Source organism: Papio anubis, chromosome 16 (genome assembly GCF_008728515.1).
Source record: "Papio anubis isolate 15944 chromosome 16, Panubis1.0, whole genome shotgun sequence".
Lineage (NCBI taxonomy): Eukaryota > Metazoa > Chordata > Mammalia > Primates > Cercopithecidae > Papio > Papio anubis.
In genome coordinates, this window is record NC_044991.1 from 87140954 (window position 1) to 87167153 (window position 26200).

At 40.1% G+C, this 26200-nt stretch overlaps 1 protein-coding gene across 14 annotated transcripts in view; it reads left to right on the top strand.

The window, feature by feature from the left end:
• CDH26 (cadherin 26) overlaps nt 1-26200 on the top strand; it is a 66721-nt gene that overhangs the window by 20636 nt on the left and 19885 nt on the right. For 9 of the 14 annotated variants that reach the window (XM_021920853.2, XM_021920852.2, XM_021920854.1 and 6 more), the window contains exons 2-9: nt 4028-4084; nt 5312-5416; nt 7207-7368; nt 18728-18875; nt 20454-20620; nt 20835-20963; nt 23287-23472; nt 24739-24998. In XM_021920853.2, coding sequence (XP_021776545.1) covers nt 4028-4084; nt 5312-5416; nt 7207-7368; nt 18728-18875; nt 20454-20620; nt 20835-20963; nt 23287-23472; nt 24739-24998 — 1214 coding nt within the window. Of the gene's footprint in view, nt 1-4025; nt 4085-4194; nt 4332-5311; nt 5417-7206; nt 7369-18727; nt 18876-20453; nt 20621-20834; nt 20964-20999; nt 23473-23502; nt 23619-24738; nt 24999-26200 lie in introns of those variants that run through there. The other 5 variants (XM_031656881.1, XM_031656879.1, XM_031656884.1 and 2 more) reach the window with 5 other exon arrangements.

Here is a 26200-nt window from a genome sequence, read left to right on the forward strand (position 1 = left end):
GGTATCAGTCCTAGAGATTTAGCTTATGTGGGTTATACTTCCTGATACCATGGTAGATATTAAAACAGGGAAATTTTAAACATATTTCTCAATTCATTGGACATAACCATAATAAACCCATTCTATGGTAATAAAAATAGCACATATTTTGGAAAATATCCATATTTTCCCATAAATTCCATTTAGTGGAAAAAGTGGCACTATCTATATATTTTTGCAAATATTTTGAATGTCCAGCTTTAAAGAAGACAGCAGGAGTCTCCTCTCTGCTTCTGCATTCAGTCTGTTGTGAATTTGTTTGGTTGGAGTATATGAAGAAATTCTGGCCTCACGCAGGTATTTGAAAACGGAGGAATATTTTAATAACCTGGAACAGAAAATTGTGAATATTTTTCTTTGATATTGCACCAAAACTCAATACACTGTAATGTCTTAACAGTTATTTACTGTGTAGAATCTGAAACCATATCAGTGAATTTTCCCTACTCTGTTCCATTGAAATCCACTGGTCTCTTTTGCACTCTGGATGACTCTTTTACCTGTGTGTGATTTTAGAACATGATGTGTTGATCATTAGGAAGCTATTGGCTATTGAGTCATGCAGATATTTCCTATGTGGACATATTTCAGCCTATAAAATTAAAAAAAATTGCTATTATAATAAAAATCTTTAATATTAGGAAGCTTTCATGCTCATATTGGCAGACACAAGTTTTCTAAAATTCTGATTTTTGCTTGAAAGCTTACATTTGTCAGTGGGAGCAGATACTGTGTGTTGATTGATTTTCTTGAAGTGAAAGCCTCACTTTGCTCATGATCAAGGAACCATGTATCAAGTACCCTGGCATGAATCATCAGTTTATTGGTTGTTCTTTCAAGTAAAATGGTGTTCCACTAAAAAAAAAAAAAAAAAAAGTGGCCTGTTCAGCTGGAAACTCAAGCAATCACGCAAGTACTTTTCTTTGAGATAAACCTTCTGCCTTGATGTGCAGCAGCAGTGCTTTGTACATACTTCCCATCCACTCACAAAGAGTATTTAAAAGATGTGTACTCAAGTGTTGCAATTTAAAACAATTTATTTATTTATTTATTTATTTATTATTTTCTTTGAGATGGAGTCTCGCTCTGTCACCCAGGCTGGAGTGCAGTGGCATGATCTGGGCTCACTGCAAACTCTGCCTACCAGATTCAGGCCATTCTCCTGCCTCAGCCTCCCGAGTAGTTGGAACTACAGGCGCCCGCCACCATGCCCGGCTAATTTTTTGCATTTTTTAGTAGAGATTGGGTTTCACCGTGTTAGTCAGGATGGTCTTGATCTCCTGATCTCATGATCTGCCCGCTCAGCCTCCCAAGGTGCTGGGATTACAGGCGTGAACCACCGCGCCAGGCCTAGAACAATTAATATTGTTTTTACTACTTCATCAGTTCTCAAGCAATTATAGTAATTGAGTAAATTACTGGGAGTTTGGTACCACTGCCTTCATTTGTGTTGAGGCATCAGCAATTTTACCCACCAATGTTATTGTTTTGCACCATCAGTGCAAATGTCAGTCAGCGAAATAGGCAAACAATGCCTTAGTGTTCTTAGGAAAGCGTTTGGCCTTGTGGACTCTCCTACAGGGCTGTGGAAACCATACTTTGAAAATTGCTGCTACAGAGAAACTTTTCACATATACATGCATGTTTATTACCATAGCATTTTTGATAATGAACTGGAACCAACCTAAATGACCATCACTAGGAGAATAGATAAATAGATTATTGCCTATTCATATGGTGAAATGCTCTACAGCAATGAAAATGAATGAACTAGAACTGTAGGTGTTAACACACATATCCTCCCCCAAAATGAAAAATCAATGATAAGTAAAAAAACAAAATAAGTTATGGGATGATGCTTACTGTGAACCATTATTTAAAAGTCCAATCTAAAACCACAAAAATTACACACTGTTATGAATATATAGCTATATCTATGCACACAGATATATAGTGAAGGTTTAAAAACATGCATTGAAATGCTAAATATAATTTAGGATGAGAGTTACTTCTGAGGAAAAAGTGAGATGAGGGAGGGATACACAGGAAGTTTCCATTTTATCTGTAACAATTTACATCTCAACACTTCGAAGCAGATAGGGTAAAAGTATTAAGGTTTAATAGAACTAGGTGATGGGCGTCATTATGCCATTCTGTATTTCTTTCTGTATGCTTAAAGCATTTTGCTATCAAATTTTCTTTTTTTTTTTTTTTTTTTTTTTTTTTTTTTTTTTGAGGCGGAGTCTCATGCAATAAGGCTGGAGTGCAGTGGCCGGGATCTCAACTCACTGCAATGGCCTCCGGGTTCACTGACCTCAGCCTCCCGAGTAGCTGGGACTACAGGCTTTCACCACCTAAGCCTGGCTATTTTTGTATTTCTTAGTAGAGGCGAGGGTTTCACGTGTTATGGGATGGTCTCGATCTCCTGACCTCATTAATCCGCCCATCACCGGCCTCCCAAAGTGCTGGGATTACAGGCTTGAGCCACCGCGCCCGGCCTCAAATTTTCTTTTAAATAGGAAGACTGTATAACAAGGAAAGGTTTTATTAAAAAGTTTCATTTTTTTAAAGACAGACTTTCCCTTTTTATATTAATTGGCAAGAATCTTAGTGCTAAATTGAATACCCAATCTTAGTTCATGAAATTGTCTTTTTTGATAACTTTTTGTTTTGGTATAAAACTTGTAAGATTTAAGGAAAATACAAAGAATTCCAAAATACCCTGTGTGAAAATTCACCAGTTGTTTATACTTTTTGCCCCATTCGCTTTATTCTAGTCATCCTGCTTGCATACTGTCTCTCTCCCTCCCCACTCTCACACTTTCGTTTGCTGCTGGTTCTAACCATACATTGCAGGGCCTTTCCCCATCCTACATCCCTTCCTCCCTCCCTCCCTCCTTCCTTCTTCCCTCCCTCCCTCCTTCCTTCCTTCCTTCCTTCCTTCCTTCTTCCTTCCTTCCTTCCTTCCTTCCTTCCTTCCTTCCTTCTCTCTGTCTTTTCAGATGAAGTCTCGCTCTGTTGCCCAGGCTGCAGTGCAGTGGTGTGATCAAATCTCACTGCAACCTCCGCCTCCCAGGTTCAGGCAATTCTCCTGTCTCAGCCTCCCGAGTAATTGGGATTACAGACGCGTGCCACCATGGCTGGCTAATTTTTGTATTTTTAGTAGAGATGGGGTTTCATATTGGTCAGGTTGGTCTCGAACTCCTGACCTCAGGTGATCCACCTGCCTTGGCCTCCCAAAATGCTGGGATTAAAAGTGTGAGCCACCATGCCTGGCCAACTTATCTCTTTCTATTTCAACAGTCTTGCACATGTATTTTTTGGAGGAAGGGAAAGGATTGTTGAGATACAAATTATAAATAAGTATTATCACTCTAAGTCATTATGTAAATGTAAAGTGCCAAGTCTATTATATTATTAATTATTGTAAATAATGCCTAGGAAAAAAAGGGGCAAAAAAAAAGAAAAGAAAAACCCACTTAAAGCTCATCACCAATTAATATTTGGTGTTATTTTACATGTGTACATATAAATACTTCTGTGCTCATCCTGAATAAACAAGTTCTGCTGCCTGCTTTGTTAATTAACAGTAGTATTTTATAATTTTAAATGTCTCCCCACCATTGGTAATAATAAATCAGAATTCTTTTCGTTATTTCTCCTATAGTTAGAGAAGTGGTAATCATGAATTAAGATATAGAGGTGGGAGGCTGAGGCAGGAGAATGGCGTAAACCCGGGAGGCGGAGCTTGCAGTGAGCTGAGATCCGGCCCCTGCACTCCAGCCTGGGCGACAGAGCGAGACTCCGTCTCAAAAAAAAAAAAAAAAAAAAAAAAAAGATGTAGAGGTAAGAAATTCTATTTACCAAAACTAAATACAGAAGTTCTTTTTCTGTCATTTCTAATTCTAGATTTGTGCAAGTCCAGGCAGTTTCCATGTGATTCTGATAAGTATATTCTCTACTAATTAACATTATTTTTATTTTTAAGGTCAGTATCGTTGACAGTGTCCAACAGGAAACAGATGCTCTTACTAAGCAAACAAAGGTGAGGTGTGGAAATCAGTTTCTTAATAGATAAAATCAGTCTCTACACCTGACTTAGAGACAGAATTGCAGTTTGGAGGGCTTTAGTGCCTACCAATGTTTGGTTTGCAGAAAAGAAAATAGAACCACGTGTGGCCTTTTAGAATCTTGAGGGACTGCCAGAGAGTTGCAGATGATGCTTTTATGTCTAATTAGAATATGAGCAGCCTGCGAAAATCAAAATTCAACTGTGCACCACAAGCTTGGAGGTTTGTCCACATCACCTTCTTCTTTATGGAATTAGAATATATTGGACTTACTATTTTCCATTGCACCAGTCATGCACCTACCACTGTGAGGTGTTGCCATATCCTCGTGCCACGTTGTGATTATTTACTTGGTATTGTTCTCTTGGTCAATTCACTTTATCATTAAGCAATTTTTTTAAAAAAGAACTTGCGTTTTTGTTGATCAAATTAATGTGGCTAGAAACCAGCTTCACTTATAATAGATGGCAACTGTGAAAATATATAATGCAAACAAAACAATGCTTTAAATTTCGTGTATTCCCTTACCTGACAAATATCTGAGCCCAAGATCTGAGTCTAAGTCACTCTCTTTCTGTTTGTGTACATGTCTGCACATTTGTTAAAAGGGGTATTCGTAGACAGAGAGGCATGAAAGCTCTATCAGCACCTAATCATCAATAATTTCAGGAAGATTGAGAGATAAATGGAAGTAGGAAAACTTTCTCAACAACGGTTTGTATGTCTACCGTAGGACAGCCATTGGCACGTAGCAGACAGTCATCTTTAACGCTATGTCTGGATAGCTCCTAAAATTATCTCAAGAACCATGTCAAATCATTGGGTGGCATCTGCCCCATGGTTAGAGATGACTCTACAGCTTTGTAAGAAGCTTGACTCGTAAGCTTCTTGTACTTTTTATGTTTGTTTTTAACAGTAGGCGTGTACTGTTTCTTTTTTCTAAGAATCACAGAGTGTCACAGCTATACCAGAGCTTAATCAGTACATAATTCAAAGGGCCATTGGTACTAGCTGAATATGACTCTTAAGCTTCTTCAGAAGACAGGCACTTGGATTTTCCAAGCTTAGGTGGCTGTTGTGGGGATGAGAGAATGCAGGCCAAGTGTCAGCACAGGGCCTTTACATGAAGCAAGGGTGTGATAAATCCTGGCTGTGAGCATCACTGCCATCCTTATTGTCATCATTGTCACTATAATTTCCAGGGAAAGAGCTACCAGCCTCTACGGCGATCCAAGAGAAGATGGGTTATCACCACCTTGGAGCTGGAGGAGGAAGACCCGGGACCCTTTCCCAAACTGATTGGTGAGGTGAGGTGCCTACTCTTAAGGAATGACCCCATCATGGCCTCTGAGTCAGCATGCCCCTTTGGCCAGGAAGATTAAGTCTCGAAAGGTTTTGTGCTAGTGAGGCCAGGGAGTGAAGTAGAGCATAAAGAGCACTGGCCTGGGGTTCAGGATGCCTGCGTTCTAGAACTCACTCTACTTCTACCTGGGTATGTGACTTTGAGCGAGTCACTTCTCCGTGTGAGTGTCTGATGAGAATCTCATACAGCAACAGGGTGGTTAATTCCAACTGACAGGTCTGCTTTATTTGGCCCATGCAGAGGTTTTTTTTTGTTTTGTTTTTGTTTGTTTTTTTTTTTTTTAATATTATTTTAAAATAGGGAGATTGTCGACTGGGCACAGTGGCTCATACCTGTAATCCCAGCACTTTGGGAGGCAGAGGAGGGCGGATCATGAGATCAGGACATCGAGACCATCCTGGCCAACATGGTGAAATCCCATCTCTATTAAAAATACAAAAAATTAGCCGGGCATGGTGGCAGGCGCCTGTGATCCCAGCTACTCCGGAGGCTGAGGCAGGAGAATGGCATGAACCCGGGAGGCAGAGCTTGCAGTGAGCCAAGATTGCACCACTGCACTCCAGCCTGGGCGACAGAGTGAGACTCCATCTCAAAAAAATAAAATAAAATAAATAAATAAAAAATAAATAAATAGGGACACTGTCTTAAAAATTTTGCCCTTCTAGAGACTTTTTAAAAGTGGAAAGTTCTGGCCACATGGAACCCACATTCCCAGATGACAACAATTAGGTGGAGCTTGAGTTACTCCGAATACCACAGTTTCCACCACTCCCTATTTCCTCCCTCTTGCTGAGGGCAAGCACCGCCTTGAAAAAGTCACATGGTATTGGAATGGTAGAATCTTTCCACTAGGCTCATGTTGTTTATTTCCGCTACCTTCCTGGTACCAATGGCCCTTCGAATTATGTACTGATTAAGCTCTGACATTCTGTGACATTCTGTGATTCTTAGAAAAAGGAAGCAGTACATGCCTACTGTTAAAAAACAAATATAAAGAGTACAGAAAGTTTTCAAGTCTCAGTGGTTAAAAGTATATACTCCTAAGAGTCAGGGGGAGTGAGTGGGTTCATATTCCTACTGCACCACGTCCTTGCTGGGTAAGTTAGAGATTCTTAATGTGTCTGTACAATGAGGTCGATGATATTGCCTACATTTCAGAGATGTTTTAAAGATTAAATAGGTTAAGGCAAGCAAGGCATATTGTAGGCCCACTCATTCTAAACTCTTTCTAAATGTTAGTTGTGTGATCACTACTTCTCTTTCCTTCAAGGGATAATCAATATTAAATAAATTGGTATGTGTGGTTCCAGATATTTCTTTACAGATTTTCTGATGTGAATCTGCGTCAAAGAAATGAGATCACACTTGGTGTGTTGTTCTGCTTGCCTTTCTTGTTGAGCGATGTGTCCTGCTCATCTTTCCGCCTTTCCATGGCAGTGTAAATACATCTTTGAAGGCTACAGAGTATCCCATGCTATGTGAAGGAAGTATCACTATATTATTTTTTTCATGTCGATGAACATTTATGCTATTTCCAAATTGTACTATTACAGACCAAACTGCAGCCAACAGTTCAACACCACTGCTCCTGCATCTCTGCCCATCTGTTTATTTCTTTGGCAGATGTGCCATTGCTGAGTATAATTTCTTAAAGATGCCATTGATTCTTAGCCTTGATACTTGACTATCATAGTGGCTTATTCTCATCCTCCTTTTCATTTTTCCTCCTTCTAGCTGTTCAATAATATGTCTGATAACATGTCGCTAATGTATCTACTCAGTGGACCTGGTGTGGATGAATATCCAGAGATTGGTTTGTTTTCTCTTGAAGATCATGAGAACGGAAGGATATATGTTCACCGCCCTGTTGATCGAGAAACAACACCGTCTTTCACGGTATCTAAAATTTGATATATTCTAAGCTTGGATTTGAAAGCTCTTGCAAGACTGTTGTATTTGGTAAGCATTATTTAAGCTGACTATGTGCCAGGTTCCGGGAGACTGAGAAATTATGCCTTGTGACAAGCTTTACGAGTATGCCTGAGACTTTTGTAATCTTCTTTTAGAGTTGTGGGCTTTGGCTTTGTAATGATTTCTGCAATCGATGTGAGCTGCTGTAAGTCTTTATTCTAATGACCAGTGTCCTAGCATGATCGGGATATCTGAAAGCACTTGGGGATAGGGTCACAGAATGTTTATAAAATGGGCTTATTCATTCATATATTTATTTATTTATTTATTTATTTATTTATTTATTTATTTTTTGAGATGGAGTCTTGCTCTGTCACCCAGGCTGGAGTGCAGTGGTGCGATCTTGGCTCACTGCAAGCTCTGCCTCCTCCTCGGTTCATGCCATTCTCCTGCCTCAGCCTCCGGAGTAGTTGGGACTACTGGCGCCCACCACCACGCCCAGCTAATTTTTTGTATTTTTAGTAGAGACGGGATTTCACTATGTTAGCCAGGATGGTCTCAATCTCCTGACCTTGTGATCCCCCCACCTTGGCCTCCCAAAGTGCTGGGATTACATGCGTGAGCCACCGCGCCTGGCCTAATTTATTTTTTTATGAGTGACTTCTGAAATATGGAGACAAGCCATAACAGACCCAGTGGGTGGCCCAATAACTGGTGCATGAGCAATTGCATACCTGTTGACGATGTCTTATTGTGAGTGCAGGTTTTCTTTACGATTTCATCACTGCAACACTGTGGTTTACTATGAAGTTGAAATTCAGGTTCTAAACTAGGAAAAGAAATCATAAAGAAAAAAGCCCTAAACCATGTATCACGTTACCCATCTAACATAATAGGGAGACCTTAGGTAGTCAAAATGTGTTCTATTTTGACTTCAGTGGACTGGAGCTGTTGGGAACTGGGCTTGGTTCTCAGGCCTGCTTGGCTGTACATTTGTTCATTAACTTTTTCAGGGTGGAAAGATGTTGATTAACATTCAAGAAAAGTAATATATGAAGCTTTTCTCCAGTGATCTCAATGTACTGATATACACAATAAAAGATAAACCCTTAACTCACTAATAGGCTCTGACTCTCTAATTTTTAAATAGGTGAAAATTCTCCTAAAACTCCAATGAACATGCAAAGATGACTCTCTAGGTCTTCCTTATCCATATGAATGCATGCCTCCCTTCTGTGTAGACTTCGCAGTGTCTGTTAAAAAGAAGGAGTAGAGAGTCGTCACAAGGAGACACTGAGATAGCACTTCTCAATCTTTAATGAGCAAACAGATCACTTAGGGATCTTGGTAGAAATGCAGATTCTGTTTTAGTAGGTCAGGGTGAAGCCTGAGAGCCTGCATGTCTAGCAAGCTCCAGGTGATGCTCATGCTGCTGTCCTCGGGCTTCCATACATTGAGTGGGGAGGACGTAGTGATGGTCATGATCTGTGCAAGGACGGAGCCACACATTCAGTGCTCACTTGTTGTTGTTGCTTGTTTGCTTTTAATATTTTGTTTTTTCCTTTCCTTTTATTATTATTATTATTTTTAACTTTCATTTTAAGTTCATGTACAGGTTTGTTATATAGGTAAACGTGTATAATGAGGGTTTGGTGTACAGATTACTTCATCATCCAGGTATTAAGCCTAGTACCCACTAGTTAGTTTTCTTGATCCTCTCCCTCTTCCCACCCTTCACCCTCTGAGAGATTCCAGTGTCCGTTCCCAGTGTCCCTCCATGTGTTCTCATCATTTAGCTCCTATTTATAAGTGAGAACATGCAGTATTGGTTTTCTGTTCCTGTGTTAGTTTGCTAAGGATAATGGCCTCCAGCTCCATCCATGTTCCTGCAAAGGACACAGTCTCATTCTTTTTTATGGCTACATAGTATTCCATGGCATGTATGTACCATATTTTCTTTATCCATTCTACCATTGATAGGCATTTGGGTTGATTTCATATCTTTGCTACTGTGAATCCTGCTGCAGTGAACATACTCATGCATATGTCTTTATGGTAGAATGATTTATATTCCTTTGGGTATATACCCAGTAATAGGATTGCTGGATTGAATAATATTTCTGTTTTTAGCTCTTTGAGGAATCACCACACTGTCTTCCACAATGGTTGAAGTAATTTACACTCCCACCAAGAGTATATACATGCTCCTTTTGTTTTTTTTGTCTGCAACCTCACCAGCATCTGTTGTTTTTTGACTTTTTAATAATGGCCATTCTGACTGGTGTGAGATGGTATCTCATTATGGTTTTGTGGTTTTAATTTTCATTTCTCTAATAATCAGTGATGTTGAGCTTTTTTTCATAAGCTTACTGGCCACAAGTATATCTTCTTTTGAAAAGTGTCTGTTTATGTCTTTTGTCCACTTTTTAATGGGTTTTTTTTCTTGTAATTTTGTTTAAGTTCCTTATAGATGCTAGATATTCGATCTTTTTCAGATGCAAAAGAAACTATCAACAGAGTAAACAGACAACCTACAGAATGGGAGAACATTTTTGCGAATGATGCTTTTAACATTTTAAATGATGTATTAAGGGTTGGCATTCATAATGTCTAATATGGGACTTTGTGTCTAAAAGCTGATAATGCTAAAGCCAAATATCTAAGAGCATTTCCTGAAACTCAAAGTCGAGTTGGAAATGCTTGGTACATCACAGATAGATCCCAGGGACCATTTAGAGCAAAGAGTGACAGTGTGGGGTGGGGGGAAACACATGGCATCCCTGAGTTCTGTTATGTCAGGTTTTCAGGGCCCTATGCTTGGAGCTCCCTGGCTAGGCCAAATCCCTGTTCTGATTCCCCAAACATTAACCACAGTTGTCTTTTAATATTGATTTATGTACTTATTTGATCCGTGTCCCTCTCATTTAACTACGAACTTCCACAGGGAAAGATACAAGGTGGAGATTCTGAGGCATGTCCCAACCTTGCCCGTCACTCTCCATCTCATGACCCTGTTTTATTTTCTCCTCAACACCACTCATCACCTGAAATGTGAACTTCGTGTTTAATTCTCTGTTGATAGTTGATCTCCTCCATTAGAATGCTGGTCCATTAGAATGCAGAGAGACTCTGCCTTATTCTTGACTTTGGGGAAAGTCTGCCATTGCCCCAGGGTCAAGATCAGGGCTCCTCACATAATAGATTCTCCCTTAATCATGTTAGATGAAGGAGTCAATGAATGAGCGAGCACAGTAAAATGTAGCCTCGGCCTTGCTGGGTGTTGTGAGTTGAACTGTGCCTCCCAAAAAGAGATGTTCAAGTCCTAACTCATGGTACCCACGCCTGTGACCTTATTTGGATATAGGGTCTTTATAGGTGTAATCAAGTTAAAATGAGGTCATACTGGATTAGGGTGGCCATAACCCAGTGACCAGTATCTTTAGAACAAGAGGGAATCTTTGACACAGAGACAGATGCAGAGGAGAATGCCAGGTGAAGGTGGAGGCAGAGATTAGAGTGATGCCAAGGAATATCGAGGCTTGCTAGCAACCACCTGAAGCCAAGAGAGGCAGGGAATAGTCTCTCCCTCAGAGCTTCCAGAAGAACCAACCCTGCTGACTCCATTTCAGCTCTAGCCTCCAGAACTGTAAGAGAATAAGTTTCTAGTGTAAGCCATGGAGTCTGTGGTATTTTGTTACAACAGCCACAGGAAACTAACAGCCAGGGGCTTACACACTATTTAGGAGCATATGAAATGGTCCAATGAGAAGGATTACCAACCAGGAAGGGTGGTATAAGCCATGTCCTATAAATGAGGACATATCCTAAACACTACACAAATTGAGCATCCTAGCTTAACCATCTGCTCCTGTGAGAGAACGATTATTATTGGCTTTGGCAGTCCATCAAGATAGTACATTATTAAAAATCAAGTAAGCCTAATGTAGCAGCAAAAAGACATTCCAGTAGCACTTCTTTACTCTTGAGCATCCTGATAGGGTCTCTAAAACCAACCAAAAGCAAAACTGTGCTCAGGGAGTGTGTGTGGGAGGCCAACTTTTTATTAACTCCATGCGTCTACAAGAAAGCAGTAACACTAGTTGAAAATTACTGTAAGATTTAAGACAGAGACAGCAACAGGAAAAGTTTTAATTTTTTTCTGTGTATGGACCTTATCTATTTATATCAAAATATGCTCATTTTAGTAGAATACAAAGCTACCCCCAAAGCCATCCTTTTATATTTCTCAGAATAATTATGTGTTACTTTTTATCACCACACAGTCTAACCTATGCATTCGCGATTTGGTATTGTGCATTTGGTCCTGAAGGTGTTTCCATGTGCTCATTTGTGTGTAAGGCCATAGATCTTGTGCCTGTAATGTCAAATAGGCATATGGTGATGCATCCAGTTAACGCACTATGGTGTGTTTATCCAAAGGTATAAATCTTGAGGCTATAACAAAAGGCTGGAAACACTTTCCAAGTGCAGAAAATGTCCATGACATTTCTTTTCACCATTGTAATCCGAAATCCTAGAAATTCTTAGCATCTTGCCAAAGAATAAACAGCACTCGAGTTGCTCAGGCGTCTTATGGAACTAAAGGTCTCATATGTAGCTTTAGGATAATAAATGAAATATAAAATAATAAACATGAAACACACAAGTGGTTCTTTTTTTAAATGGAAGGAGTACGGTTGGCACGGTTTTACAGCCAGAAGTCAGGGTGATTAAGGAGCAAAGAGTTGCCAGCACAGTCATAAATTATGGAGGAGAATGTAGAGATGGTGTGTGAGAAAGCCAATTTATTTGCACAAAAATTTAAAACTGTATGCTAGAGTCCCTGAAGTCCCTGAAGCGGACTAGCTCAGTAGTAGAAGCCCTGAAGGCTCCCTCAGTCCTACTGTGGAGGAGGAGGAGCGCTGACCTGCGCTAGACGTGGGGGCTGCTGTTCTAGGATACCTGGTGGGACCGCGGTGATGGAGTTGAAGAGTGAGCCGCAAGTCTGCAGGGAAAGGGGGCTCAAGCAGCCACGCGAAACAAAACAGAGGGAAAGACCTTTAGGCCCCTGAGGAAGGGGATGGAGACAGCGTTGCCTAAAGCTTTCAAGGCCCTGAGAGGCCCCCTGGGAGGGCCACTGACTCTGGGCACTGAGTAGCCTGTAGAGTGAAATGGGGAAGAATCGGCGGAAGGTGCAGTCTTGATCCCTGACTGGACTTGGATCTGGGCTACTCTACTTCCAAGCTGAAGGTGAAATAGTCACTTAGTCTCTCCATGGTGCAGAGCTAGACAGCAAGGGTGTCTTCCTCCAGGGCTTCCGGGAGGATGAAGGGAGACCATCTACGTGAAGGGCTGGTGCTGGTGAGTCCGCCCTGGGCCTGGCTGAAGCTGGCGGCCACGCTTCTGCAATAAACCTTTTTACCCCAAGCAGGATACTGTACCTGGCGACCAGTTGGTCCTTGAGAATCCAGTGGTCTCGATGCAGAACAGGCACCTGCCTGGACCACCCTCGTGCCACGATTCATGCCCTTTCCCGCTCTCTTTTCTGTGACTCTGAACTCCTGCCTTTCCCCACAGCCTTTTCAGCCTTCAACAAACAAAAGCACCGTTTATACTAGAGCAATGAGAGATTCAGGAGTAAAAATATGTATATTTATTTAAAATACACCAGTTTGTATTTTATTATGGTTCATATTTATTACATTTTATTAAGATATATATATTTATTTTGTAAGTAGGGACATCATATTTTTCAAATTAATGGACTTCATTTTTTAGAGCAGTTTTAGATTGACAGAAGCACAGAATAGAAGGCACACAGTTCCCATCCTACCCTCCTCTCACCCCTCCCTTCAGATTCCCCTATTATGGACATTTTGCAATAGTGTGCTGCATTTGCTATAATTTATGTGCTGCATTTGCTATAATTTATGTGCTGCATTTGCTATAATTGTTGAGCCAGTATTTTACATTACTGTTAACCAAAACCCAGAGTTTACATTAGGGTTCATTCTTGGCATCTTACCTTTTATGGGTTTCGACAAATGTGTCCATCATGACAGTGTCATAGGGAATAGTTTCACTGCTCTAAAAATTCTCTGGGCTCTGCCCATTCCCTCCTCCCTACCCCCAGAACCCCTGGCAACCACTGGTCTTTTTATTGTCTCCTCACTTTTGCCTTTTCCAGAAGGTTATACAGTTGGAATCATACACTATGTAGCCTTTTCAGACTGGCTTCTTTCACTTGGCAATATCCATTTAAAGTTCCTCTATGCCTTTTTTTTCATTGTATAATATTCTATTGTATGGATAGACACAGCTTATTTACCTATTCATCTACTGAGAAACGTCTTGGCAGCTTCCAGAGTTTGACAATCATGAATAAAGCTGCTATAAACGCGTGTGTGCAGGTTGTCGGGTGCACATACATATTCAACACATTTGGAAGGGTGATTGCTGGATTGTGTAGCAAGAGTACATTTAGTTTTGTAAGAAACTGCCAAACTGTCTCCCAAAGTGGCTGCACCATTTTGCATTCTCACCAGCAATAAATGAGAGTTCCTATTCTTTATACTCACTTTTTATTTGTTTGTTTGTTTTGAGTCTTGCTCTGTCGCCCAGGCTGGAGTGCAATGGCGCGATCTCGGCTCACTGCAACCTCTGCCTCCAGGGTTCAAGTGATTCTCCCACCTCAGCTGCCCAAGTAGTGGGATCACAGGCACCCACCATCATGCCCGGCTAATTTTTGTATCTTTGTAGAGATGGGGTTTCACCATGTTGGCCAGGCTGATCTTGAACTCCTGACCTCAGGTGGTCCCCCCACCTCAGCCTCCCAAAGTGCTGGGATTATAGTGTGAGCCACCACGCTCAACCTTATATTTACTTTTTACATATAAAATTAATAAGGGCTTCTTATGAAATTTTATACAATATATGAAAAATCTCATCCCACCCACAACTTTCCCCTCTGGTCTAATTCCACAGAAGGAAAAAATAATTACAGAGGAATTACAACATTCATTCTTCACTTATTAGATTTGATATAAAGTTCTTAATAACTTCTTTGACAATATAATGATATTTTCCTTTTAAAAATTTATTTTAAAAACTTATGTACAGTAAAATTTGTATCTCTTGATGTATAGTTCTAAGAGTTTTGACAAACCCTCCTTCAACCCTTAACCCCTGGAAACCACTCATTTCTTTTCCTTCCCAATAAATTTACCTTGTTTTGAACATCATAGAGACAGAATCACACAATACATGGCTTTTTAAGTCTAGATTTTTTTCACTTTGCATAATGAATCTTATATTCATCCATGTTGTACGCATCAAGAGTTTGTTCTTTTTTTTTTTTTTTTTTGAGATGGAGTCTGGTTCTGTCACCAGGCTGGAATGCAGTGGTGCGATCTTGGCTCACTGCAACCTCTGCCTCCCAGGTTCAAACAATTCTCCTGCCTCAGCCTCCTGAGTAACTGGTACTACAGGTGCCCACCACCACACAAGGCTAATTTTTTGTGTTTTAGTAGAGATGGGGTTTCACCATGTTGGTCAGAATGGCCTCGATCTCCTGACCTTGTGATCTGCCCACCTGGGCCTCCCAAAGTGCTGGGATTACAGGTGTGAGCCACTGCACTGGCTGAGTTTGTTCTGTTTTATTGCTGAGTAGTATCTCACTTCTCACTTTATAAAACTAAGGGATGCTTGGATTCTTTTTGATTTTAGTGATGATTAAAGCTGCTATGCACTTTTTTTTTTTTGAGATGGAGTTTCACTCTTGTTGCCCAGGCTGGAGTGCAATGGTGTGATCTCGGCTCACTGCACCCTCGGCCTCCTGGGTTCAAGTGATTCTCCTGCCTTAGTCTCCCAAGTAGCTGGGATTACAGGCACCCACCACCACACCTGGCTAATTTTTATATTTTTATTAGAGACTGGGTTTCACCGTGTTGGCCAGGCTGGTCTTGAACTCCTGACCTCAGGTGATGCACCTGCCTCAGCCTCTCAAAGTGCTGGGATTACAGGTGTGAGCCACCGTACCCAGCCCACATGTGGTTTTTATGTGAATGTCAGTTTTCATTTATTGTAGGTAGATACCTAGGAGTGGCTTAGATGGATTGCGTAAGTGTATGTTTAATTTGATAAGCAATTCCCGAACGATTTCTCAGAATAACTGAATAATTTTGTATTCTTATTAGAAATGTATAAGAATTCTGATTGCTCTGAATCTTTGGCTGAACTTGGTATTGTCAGGTTTTTTTCAGTTTAACTGTTCTAAAAGGTGTGTAATGATAGCTCATTGCAGTTTTAATGTGGATTTCCCTAGTGAAAAATGATGACTTGTTTAACATCTGCATCTCTTTTTTTGGAGAAATGTGTTCAAACCCTTTGCCCATTTAAAAATTGTGTTGTTTATTGTCTTTTTTTTTTTTTTTTTGAGACAAGTTTCTTTCTTGTCTCCTGGGCTGGAGTGCAGTGGTGCAATCTTAGCTCACTGCAACCTCCACCTCCTGGGTTCAAGTAATTATCCTGCCTCAGTCTCCCGAGTAGCTGGGATTACAGGTGCCTGCCACCATGCCTGGCTAATTTTTGTATTTTTTTTAGTAGAGACTGGGTTTTGCCATATTGGCCAGGCTGGACTTAAACTCCTGACCTCAGGTGATCTGCCCAGCTTGGCCTCCCAAAGTGCTGGGTTTACAGGCCTGAGCCACCTGCCATGTATTGTTTGTTTTCTTATTGAGTTTTGAATACAAATCCTTTGTCAGCATATGAAATGCAAGTATTTTCTCTCAGGCAATTGTCTTTTCATTTTTGTCTTCTCATTCTTTTCCTTTGTCTTTTCATTCTTTTAACAACATTTCTGACCGAGCAAAAGTTATTACATTTTGATAAAATCCAATTCATCAATATTTTCTCTTCTGGATCATGTTTTTGGTGTTGTATCTAACACATTTAACACATTGTCATCAAGATTTCCTCCTTTTTTTTTTTTTTTTACTAAAAGTTTTATAGTTTTATTTTTTATGTGTAAGTCTGTGATCCATTTTGAGTTAATTTTTGTCTAAAGTGTGAGATATAGACCCAGGTTCATTTTTTTTTTTTTTTTGCATATGGACATCTAATTGTTTCAGAATCATGTGTTGAAAAGGCTAGCCTTTGTACTATTCTCAAAAATCAATCAACCATACTTGTGTGGGCCTATTTCTAAACTCTATTCTGTTTCAGTGATGTATATATTTATCTTTTCATCAATACTGTACTCTCTGGATTACTGTATTTTTATTTTTATTTTTATTTTATTATTATTTTTTTTTGAGGCGGAGTCTCGCTCTGTCGCCCAGGCTGGAGTGCAGTGGCGCGATCTCGGCTCACTGCAAGCTCCACCTCCCGGGTTTACGCCATTCTCCTGCCTCAGCCTCCCGAGTAGCTGGGACTACAGGCGCCGCCACCACGCCCGGCTAATTTTTTGTAGTTTTAGTAGAGACGGGGTTTCACTGTGTTAGCCAGGATGGTCTCGATCTCCTGACCTCGTGATCCGCCCGTCTCGGCCTCCCAAAGTGCTGGGATTACAGGCTTGAGCCACCGCGCCCGGCCTACTGTATTTTTATAATAAATCTTGAAATTATATAGTGTGAGTCCGCTAACTTTGTGTTTCTTTTTCAAAATGATTTTGGGTATTCAAATTTCTTTGCCTTTCCATATAATTTTCAGATCAGCTTGTTGATATCTCTAAAATATTCTGCTAGTCTTTTGATTGGGATCATGCTGACTTTATAGGTCAGTTTGGAAAGAACTGTCATCTTGGCAATACTGAGTCTTTCAGTCTGTAAACACAGTATATCTTTTCATTCAATTAGGTCTTCTTTGATTTCTTTCATCAGTGTTATAACATTTTCACTGAATAGATCCTGTACATATTTTAGATTCGTAAATGGGGCTATTTTAAAATATTTATTTCTAAGTATTCATTTCTGGTTTATAGAAATGTAGTTGATTTTTGTAGATTAACTTTACATCTTGTGACGTTGCTGAAATTAATTTTCAAAAGTTGAATCAGCCTAAAATTCTCTGGATAAACCTCATTTGGTCATAATGTACTATCCTCTTAATATATTTCTGGGTACTAGTTGTTAGTATTTTGTTGAGAACTTTTAACTCTAGATTCATGAGAGATATTGTTCTGTATTTTTCCCTGTAATTTATAAAATTTACAAAATATAATCAGTTGAGAAGTTTTTCTACCTTTTATATTTTTTGGAAGAGGCTGTTGAATTGGTCTTTCTTCTTTCATATTTTGCTAGAATTTATCATTGAAGTCATCTGGGCCTGGGGTTTTTTGTTTTTACTTCTTGAAAGATTTTAAACTACAAATTTCACTTTAAAAATATATATAGGACTATTCAGGTTTTCTGTTTCTTCTTGAGAAAGTTTTGGTAGTTTTTCATTATTAAGAATTTGGTCCTTTTCATTTAAGTTGCTGTATTCGTTGGCATAAACTTAGTCATAATAGTCCTTATTATTCTTCTAATATATGTAGAATCTCTAGTGATATCCTTTGTTTCATTCTTGTTATTGATAATTCTCCCCACTTCCTTATTTTCCCTCATCAGTCCTCTTAGAGGTTTGTTCATTTTATTGATCATTTCCAAGAATCGCTTTTGGTTACATGACTTTCTCTGTTGTTTTGTTGTTTTCCATTTTATTGATATATGCTCTTATCTTTACTATTGCTTTCTGTTTGGGTTTATTATGATCTCTTTTTAAAACTTCTTAAGGCAGAAGCTTAAACAATTGATTTGAGACCTTTTGAAGTGAAAGACTACACATATACACATTTGACATGGACTGACTTATCTAAGTACAGAAGTGCAGAAGTACAGTGGCCATTTGAAAGCATAGTATGTCAGTAGCTGTGCTAGTTATTATAAATGTTCACTTTCCCCCAAATTTTTAAATGTCTGCTCTCTGTGATGTTTCAGTAATATTCAATTAATATATTTATTTCTCATGACAATACTGATAGGTTGTAGAAACGGAGGCTCACTAGCAACCTGCATGTGTTTACCCAGTGGAGAGACTGAGATTTGAACCTGATAATAACTCATCATTTTTTTCCAAGCCAGAGCATTGGCTTGTTCTACACATTTGCTGAGCACCTAGTCTGTGCCAGTACTGTGTTTGGTCTCTGGGGTACGTGGTGAATGAGGGCAGTCTGATTCCTGCCCTTTGGAACTCTCAGTCTAGAGGAGGAGATAGATGTAAACCCATAATTAGAATAACAGTTATTTTATTAGAGTGTTATCAAATAAATTGTTCTGCAGGATTTTTACAGCTCTCTGCTTCCTAGGTTTATTTTGATGTTGCGGAGCACTCAACAGGAAAAATTGTGGATAAATCCTTGATTTTCAACATTAGGATCAGTGATGTGAATGATCATGCACCCCAGTTTCCAGAGAAGGAATTTAACATCACTGTGCAAGAAAACCAAACTGCAGGTGTGTGCGGTTGGGGGGCTGCTGTGCTTCCTTCTGTCTCTGCTCTGTTCCTTTTCATTAATATTGATGAGGAGCTTGATCCTAGTCATCTTCAGGGAGAGTTTTTACTGTTCACATCTCAAAGGTCGCAGGACTTGGATCTGAGCGAAATGCTTTGAGGTCTGTAAGCCTCGTTTTGTATCGGCAATAAAATGATGTGGGAATTACATCAGTGGGAAGGGCTGATATGTAAATGCCATTCTAAAAATAAAGCCACATGCAGTGAGGGGAAAAGAGCTGGATGATGAGCTTCTGCATATCTCTGCAAATTTTTTGTCTGTAAAATGGCAACACGATCACATCTAAAGCCTCCTAGTTACAGATACTGTGCATTCTTAAACCCAACCTATTCTTACTAGAATGTGGATTTATTTTAATAACAAAAACCATTTCTTTTGTATAGTTATCTCTCTAAAAAATTCCAAGAAATGAAAAGACTGAAAAAGAAAGCATCTTTAATGCTACCCATGAGAAATAACAACCATTAAGGTTTTAGTTTGTATTCTTTCAGCATTTTTCTTTGCATTTTCTGTCTGTGTGTACACGTGCTGTATGTTAAAATTATATATGTATATACATTCACACATTTTTATATATAATTACAAATGTGTATTTGTATATACATACATTTTTTCATCTTTATCATAGTACGCATTGTATATGTGTATATAGTAAATATTTACACATATTTGATGTGTTTTTTCACATGTGCATATTTATAAATTTCCTCTCTAAAGGTGCAATTTTACTGTTTGTAACCTGATATTTTTCTAAAATACCCTGTTGTGTAATATTTTATGGATATGCCTTAAAGTATTTGACCGATCTCCTATTGTTGAACATTTATGTTTTTTTTTGCCACTTTCTGTTATTTTTATAAAATATATTGCAATGATAAAATTTAAGCTAAATATGTGTCCCAATCAAGCATTGTTTACTTAGCATGAATTCAGAGATGCAGACTTGCTGATTCGCCCTGCACATACAACGTAAGCGTCCTCATTTGCTCACCTGCCTGCAATCCGTGAAGGTGCCTGGTGTGTTGTTGGTCTTTGATAACCATGTGCTTGAACATTTTGCTACGTTTCTTGGCCATTTCCGTGTCCTATCAGTTGCTTTTTCCTTTCTTTTCTTCATTTTTCTGTTAGTGTGTTTGTCATTTTTCTTGATTTTAACCTCTGCAGTCTATATTAAGAATATCTGCCTGCCATGTATGTTTCAAATATATTTTCCTGCTTTATCATTTTCTTTTAAATTTTGTCCATAGTTTTTTGCCAGAAATTTAAAAATGTAATCTGATCTGCCAGTTTTGTCTTGTAAGTCTTCTGCATTGGCAGTCATGATTAGAAAGTTCTTGATCTTATAGCTGATTAAATATTCATCCTTATCTTTTCTAGTATGTCCACAGTTTATTTTATATTTAAACATTTCACTCATTTTGGTGTATGCCCCAATGCCATTTAGCAAATAATTCATCCTCTTACTGGTTTGATAGGCTACCTTTATCCGATAGTAACAGTTTTTAAAAATTCTTTCTAGGTCAACCTATTTTTCAGATGTTAGCAGTCGATTTGGATGAAGAAAACACTCCAAATTCTCAAGTCCTTTACTTCCTCATTTCTCAAACACCATTACTGAAAGAAAGTGGTTTCCAGGTTGATCGCATTAGTGGAGAAATACGACTCTCCGGGTGCTTAGATTATGAGGTTATGTGGATTTTATTATTTTTTAAAATGAAATGTGTGGCCCATTCTTGAGCCCCAGGCTTAGATTCTACATTTGTAGTGGGGAACCCTCTGTGGCTAGATTTGCTATTGAAATTGCTAAAACAGAATATGTCTTATAAAATATTAATATGTTTATTAATAGTTTCCTTTCCCATATTTGAGGGGCTTAACTTTCCTTTTCCTCCCCACATAGACTGCTCCTCAGTTTACACTGCTAATCAGAGCCAGGGACTGTGGAGAACCGTCACTGTCATCCACGGCCACCGTTCACATGGATGTGCAAGAAAACAACAACCACAGGCCCATATTTACCCAGGAGAACGTGAGCCACCGGGGCTGCCCCGACGTCTAAGCCCCAAAACAAGTAGCCCCTGGGTCCTAGGCTCAGTTTTTCTTGGGGAGGGTGTTAGGCTGTTATCATATTGCTGTGAAGACATACCTGAGACTGGGTAATTTATAAAGAAAAGAGGTTTAAGTGGCTCATGGTTCTATAGGCTTTACAGGAAGCCTGGTGCTGGCACCGACCAGCTTCTAGGGAGGCCTCAGGAAGTCTATGATCATGGCGGAAGGACAAGGGGGAGCAGGCATGTCGCTTGGTGACAGCAAGAGCATGCAAGATACAGGGTGTGGGTGGGCGAGAATGAGGAACGAGAGAGGTAAGAGGGCCCGCACGCTTTTAAATGACCAGATCCCATGTGAACTCAGGGCCAGAGCTTCCTTATCACCAAGGGGATGGCCAGAGCTATTTATGAGGGATCTGCCCACATGATCCAAACACTTCCCACCAGGCCCCACCTGCAACACTGGGGATCACATTTCAACATGAGATTTGGGTGGGGACAAATCTCCAAACTATATCGGGGAGTCACCCAAGATATGTGCAATTCTCCAAAGTGACTTAAGCTGGAATCAAGAAGCCAAATCATATTGACATAGAAGCACTTCATAATGGTCACATGAGCTTACATTTTTGACTGCTGTATGCCAGAAACTGTGCTAAGAACTTTTACATGCATTTTTTTCATTTTTGATTATTGAAACTACGACATGATTTCTGTTTTACAGATGGGAAAACTGAGGTCTAGGGGAAGACAGGGCATTCCTGTTTACTTGGAGTCAGGGGTTCCTATGCTCAGCCCAATTGACACTGGGCCAGATGATTATTTGGAGTGGGGGCTACTCTGTGTGCTGCGGGATATTCACCAGCATCCCTGGCCTCTGCCCAGTAGATGTCAGTAGCGCCCCTCAGCTGTGACAACCAAAAGTGTCACCAGACATTGCCAAATGTCCCTCGGGAGAAGAATCACCTTTGGGTAAGAAGTCTGCACCCAAGGTTTTCACACCACGTTCAGGATTCTAGAGAGAAGGTGAGCAGGTAGGCTTTGGCCTCACCCTCCTCATCTTACCTTATCCAAGTACAGAAGTAACTGCAGTGACCCTTTAAAAACGTTGTATGTCAGGGTCCACGTGGGATTTCCCAGGCTGCAAGCCTCCCAGCCTCTAAGAAAGTGTTGAAACCCACTGTGTAAGATGATTTGGGATAGATGCTCCATCTAAGGCATGTGAGATGGCTAAGAGATAAAATAAGAATCACTCAAGATCTATTTCCAATATTTTATTTTTTACTATTCCATATGTATTTTTAAAAAAGTAAATATCCACCGTATTTCCTTCTTTCTCCTGACTCTCTCAGTGAGCCCTTTCTTGACTACTGAGTTAAAACCCTTCCACTTCTTTCCTGGGACACACCCTAGCCCTTTTGTGCTTTCTTCTGCTTAGTAGTGTTCTACTTAATCAATTAGCTTTATTTATTTTATAAGTCCTCCTACACACACACACACACACACACACACACACTCAGCTCTCAGCTCCATCAAGGACAGAATTTTTGCCCGTCTTATTCACAGCATCTGAAATGGAATGTGGCACACAGAAGCTGTTGTTGAATAAATGATGCAAACAATTATTTTTTAAAAGGTGTCATTTAATTAGAAAAAAAAAACCTGTATAAACCAAAGTGAAATGTTTGCAAACCAAAGCACCTCACCAGAAGTATATAATAACTACAAAATAATATTATGCTTGAACCTTGTTTCAAAATCTTTTCCTGGCTTGGTAAAAACCAATGCTCTAAAAATACGCTGGAAAAAAATATACCGTGTTATTTTGAAGTGCTTGTCTAGAAACATTGTCTCCAAAAATATTGAATAACAAGCTATTTCGAAGATCTACATGTGTTAGAAAAACGATCACATTAATCTGAATAACCGCAAGTGTCCTATTTTAGGGGAAGAGCTAGGATTTTTAGAGAGCATAAACTAGGATTGCATATTGTTATTTTTCAAATTCTTAGAAAAAATAGGGCATTGAGTTGGATTTAAGAGTACTTTAAAAATTATTTAGCAAGTCACAGGTAGGAGGGGCAGATATTCCAACAGATGCACCTTCTGCTATAACAGGCAGGTTGCAAATCCCTTAGGGCAGGTTTAGCAGCATGAGGAATATCCAGGACGTTGTGATGAGGAAATTTTCTTTCTCCTCCTCTCTCTGGCTCGCTCTCTGCATCTCTCCCTTCTTCCTCTCTGCTTGCCTTTTCAATTGTGTTTTTGTCTCCGTGACATGCACATGGTGATTGCCTCTTTCAGTATAAGATTCAGATTCCTGAAGGCCGAGTCAGCAAGGGCGTGGTGCGTCTCCTGGTTCAAGATCGAGATTCTCCATTTACATCAGCTTGGAGAGCAAAATTCAACATATTGCATGGCAACGAAGAAGGACATTTTGACATTTTGACTGACCCTGAGACCAACGAAGGGATATTAAATGTTATCAAGGTAACACCATACTAGTGATGTACCAACCAGGTGGTGGCAGACGCTGAGGCCTCTGCTGTAGGATCACTCAGAATGAACTAGGAGCTAACGCCCGTGGATGCTGGGTGCTGAGACCATTACGTACCGTGTGTCACCAGGCAAGGAAGGTAGGGTTTCAGTGCCACTTCTGTGTATGGGCTGAGGACTCCTCCTACCAAAATAATATCAATAATAAAACTTATTCTGATATGACTTAATACTTCACCATTTAATTTTTTGTTGTTGTAGGCATAACATAATAGATTTACATAGGCCTTAAAATGATTATTCTTTTTCAGATGTGATTTAAAAAATGAAACTATTTTCTTCGACACTAAAAGTTCTTTCTTTTCATCTGAATTTTCAATGTTTAAGACTTTTAAAGTTTAAAACAAATGGGAGTGCATCTATGTGGCCCCTAAGAGTATGGAGAGCCTCTAGCACTGTGCCTAATGGAGAAGCTGGCCTGGAAGAAAGTATTAATATTACCATCTCATTTACTGATTAGGAAACCAAAGCCCAGAGGGGTTAGGTCCTTTACACAAAGCCACACAGCCTGAATGGTGGAGTGGAGGATCCCACTGGGGTAGTCTGACCCCAGTGTCTCTAGTCTTCATTGCTCACAACCAGACCTAGAGTGACCAGGGCCTCTAGTGCAGTGCAGTGCAGGTGAGTCACCTGGGCACAAGGCAGACCTGAGTCAGCAGGTCTGGCGCAGGGCCCAAGATTCGCCTGCCCATTTGACCAACGCCCAGGGGATGCTGATGGCCTGCGGACCATGCTATGAATAGCAAGGCTCTGTAGACGTTGCACCAGATGCCTGGGGTTGAATTTTCAAAATATTCCCAGCCTTTTAATCCTTTTAAGTCAACTGACCACTTTGTACCCTGAATAACTATAATCATTAATATCTATATTTCCCTAAGTTCCCCTGATTTTTTTTGCAGCATGGTTGTCTCATTAATGTTTCATTAGGCTATGGTTTTTGTTGCATTTTTCATTACCCTCTGAAGGATGGTGGCTCTTTTCAACCAGCGGAGGAGGAGGGGAAAATAAAAGAGAAAAGAACTCCATAAATGATTTGAAAATGAGCTGAAGACTGTCTTTTGATCATTATCAAAGACAACATAAATAATAAATGAAGTGCAAAAGCCACAAGCTCTGAGTTCACAATGATGACTCGGCGCTGGGCTTCCTCTGGCCAGAGGAGCAGCAGGTGCTAATGATATCCTCTCTCTGGGGTTCCAGCCTTTGGATTATGAGACTCGCCCAGCGCGAAGCCTCGTCATTGCCGTGGAGAATGAGGAGAGGCTCTTCTACTGCGAGGGAGGAAAGCTTCAGCCACCAAGGAAGGCAGCAGCAAGCGCCACTGTGAGTGTGCAGGTGACAGACGCCAACGACCCACCAGCCTTTCACCCCCAGAGCTTCATTGTCAGTAAAAAGGAGGGCACCGGGCCTGGGACCCTGTTGGGAACTTTTAATGCCACGGATCCAGACAGCCAGATAAGGTGAGAAGAGAGGGCCAGGAAGGGCGGTTAAGTAGAAATAGCCACATAACCAAGAGGGCTCCTGTTAGAAAACCAACTCCTTGGACGTGTTCACGAGGTTGCCTCAGTCTCAGTGACGAAAATACAAGAAGCCACAGTGCATGACCACTGGCCTGGGTTAAATGTCATCTTCCATCCATAGCTTTTTCTGACCCCACCAGGAGAACTCACTTGTTAGTTTTCCTTTGCATTTTCCATGTGTTCCTTTTGTATTCTTTCCTTTGTGTTAGAATAATTCATTATATTTTTCTATCTCCCCGCTCTGTACCAGAAGTTATAAACCAGCACCTCTCTTGCTTCTGGGCAACAAAAGTAAGATTTTGTTTGTTTGTTTGTTTTGGGTTTTTTTTTGTAAATTGTGGTAAAATATACATCAAACTTACCATTTTATCCATTTGTAAGGGTACGGGTCTTGGCATTAAGTGCGTTCACAACGTTGTGCAGCCATCACCTCCATCCATCTCCAGAACTCTTTTCATCTGGCAAAACAGAAGCTCTGTCTCTATTAACCACTCATTCCTCATTCCCCCTTCTCCAGCCCTGGCCCCCACCATTCGACTTTTTGTCTCTCTGAATTTGACGACTCCAGGTCGTCAAAGTAGAGTCATATGATATTTGTCTTTAGGTGACTGACTTATTTCACTCTGTATAATGTCCTCAAAGTTCATGTATGTTTAGCGTGTATCGGAATGGCCTTCCTTTTTGATGCTGAGTAAGCATGTGTGGTATTGACACATTTTTGCTTATCCGCTCATCCATCGATGGGCACTTGGGTAGCATATGGCCTGAATCTCCTGATGTTCTTGAAGGAATGAAATAATTTGGCATTTTTGGGTCTGTGTTCCATGAGACCATGATCATGGGGACAGAATGGGATCATGAGTCATGCCCCTTCTCTCTCCAGGTCAAGCTCAGCAGTTGACCCCAGACTCCATTCCACCAGCTTCACTCATTTCTCATGCTTGCGTGGCCCCTGTCCACACTTCAGTGTGAGATTCCTCCCCTTACAGCAACCCTTCTCAAATTATCTGTTGGGAAAGGCTAGATTTTTTTTTTTAATTTACAATTCATTATGTATTGATAAGTTTGCAAAATATAATGAAATTGAATTACTAGAAAAATTATCATGCACTGGGGGGCACAGCAATGCTGACAACTCTAAG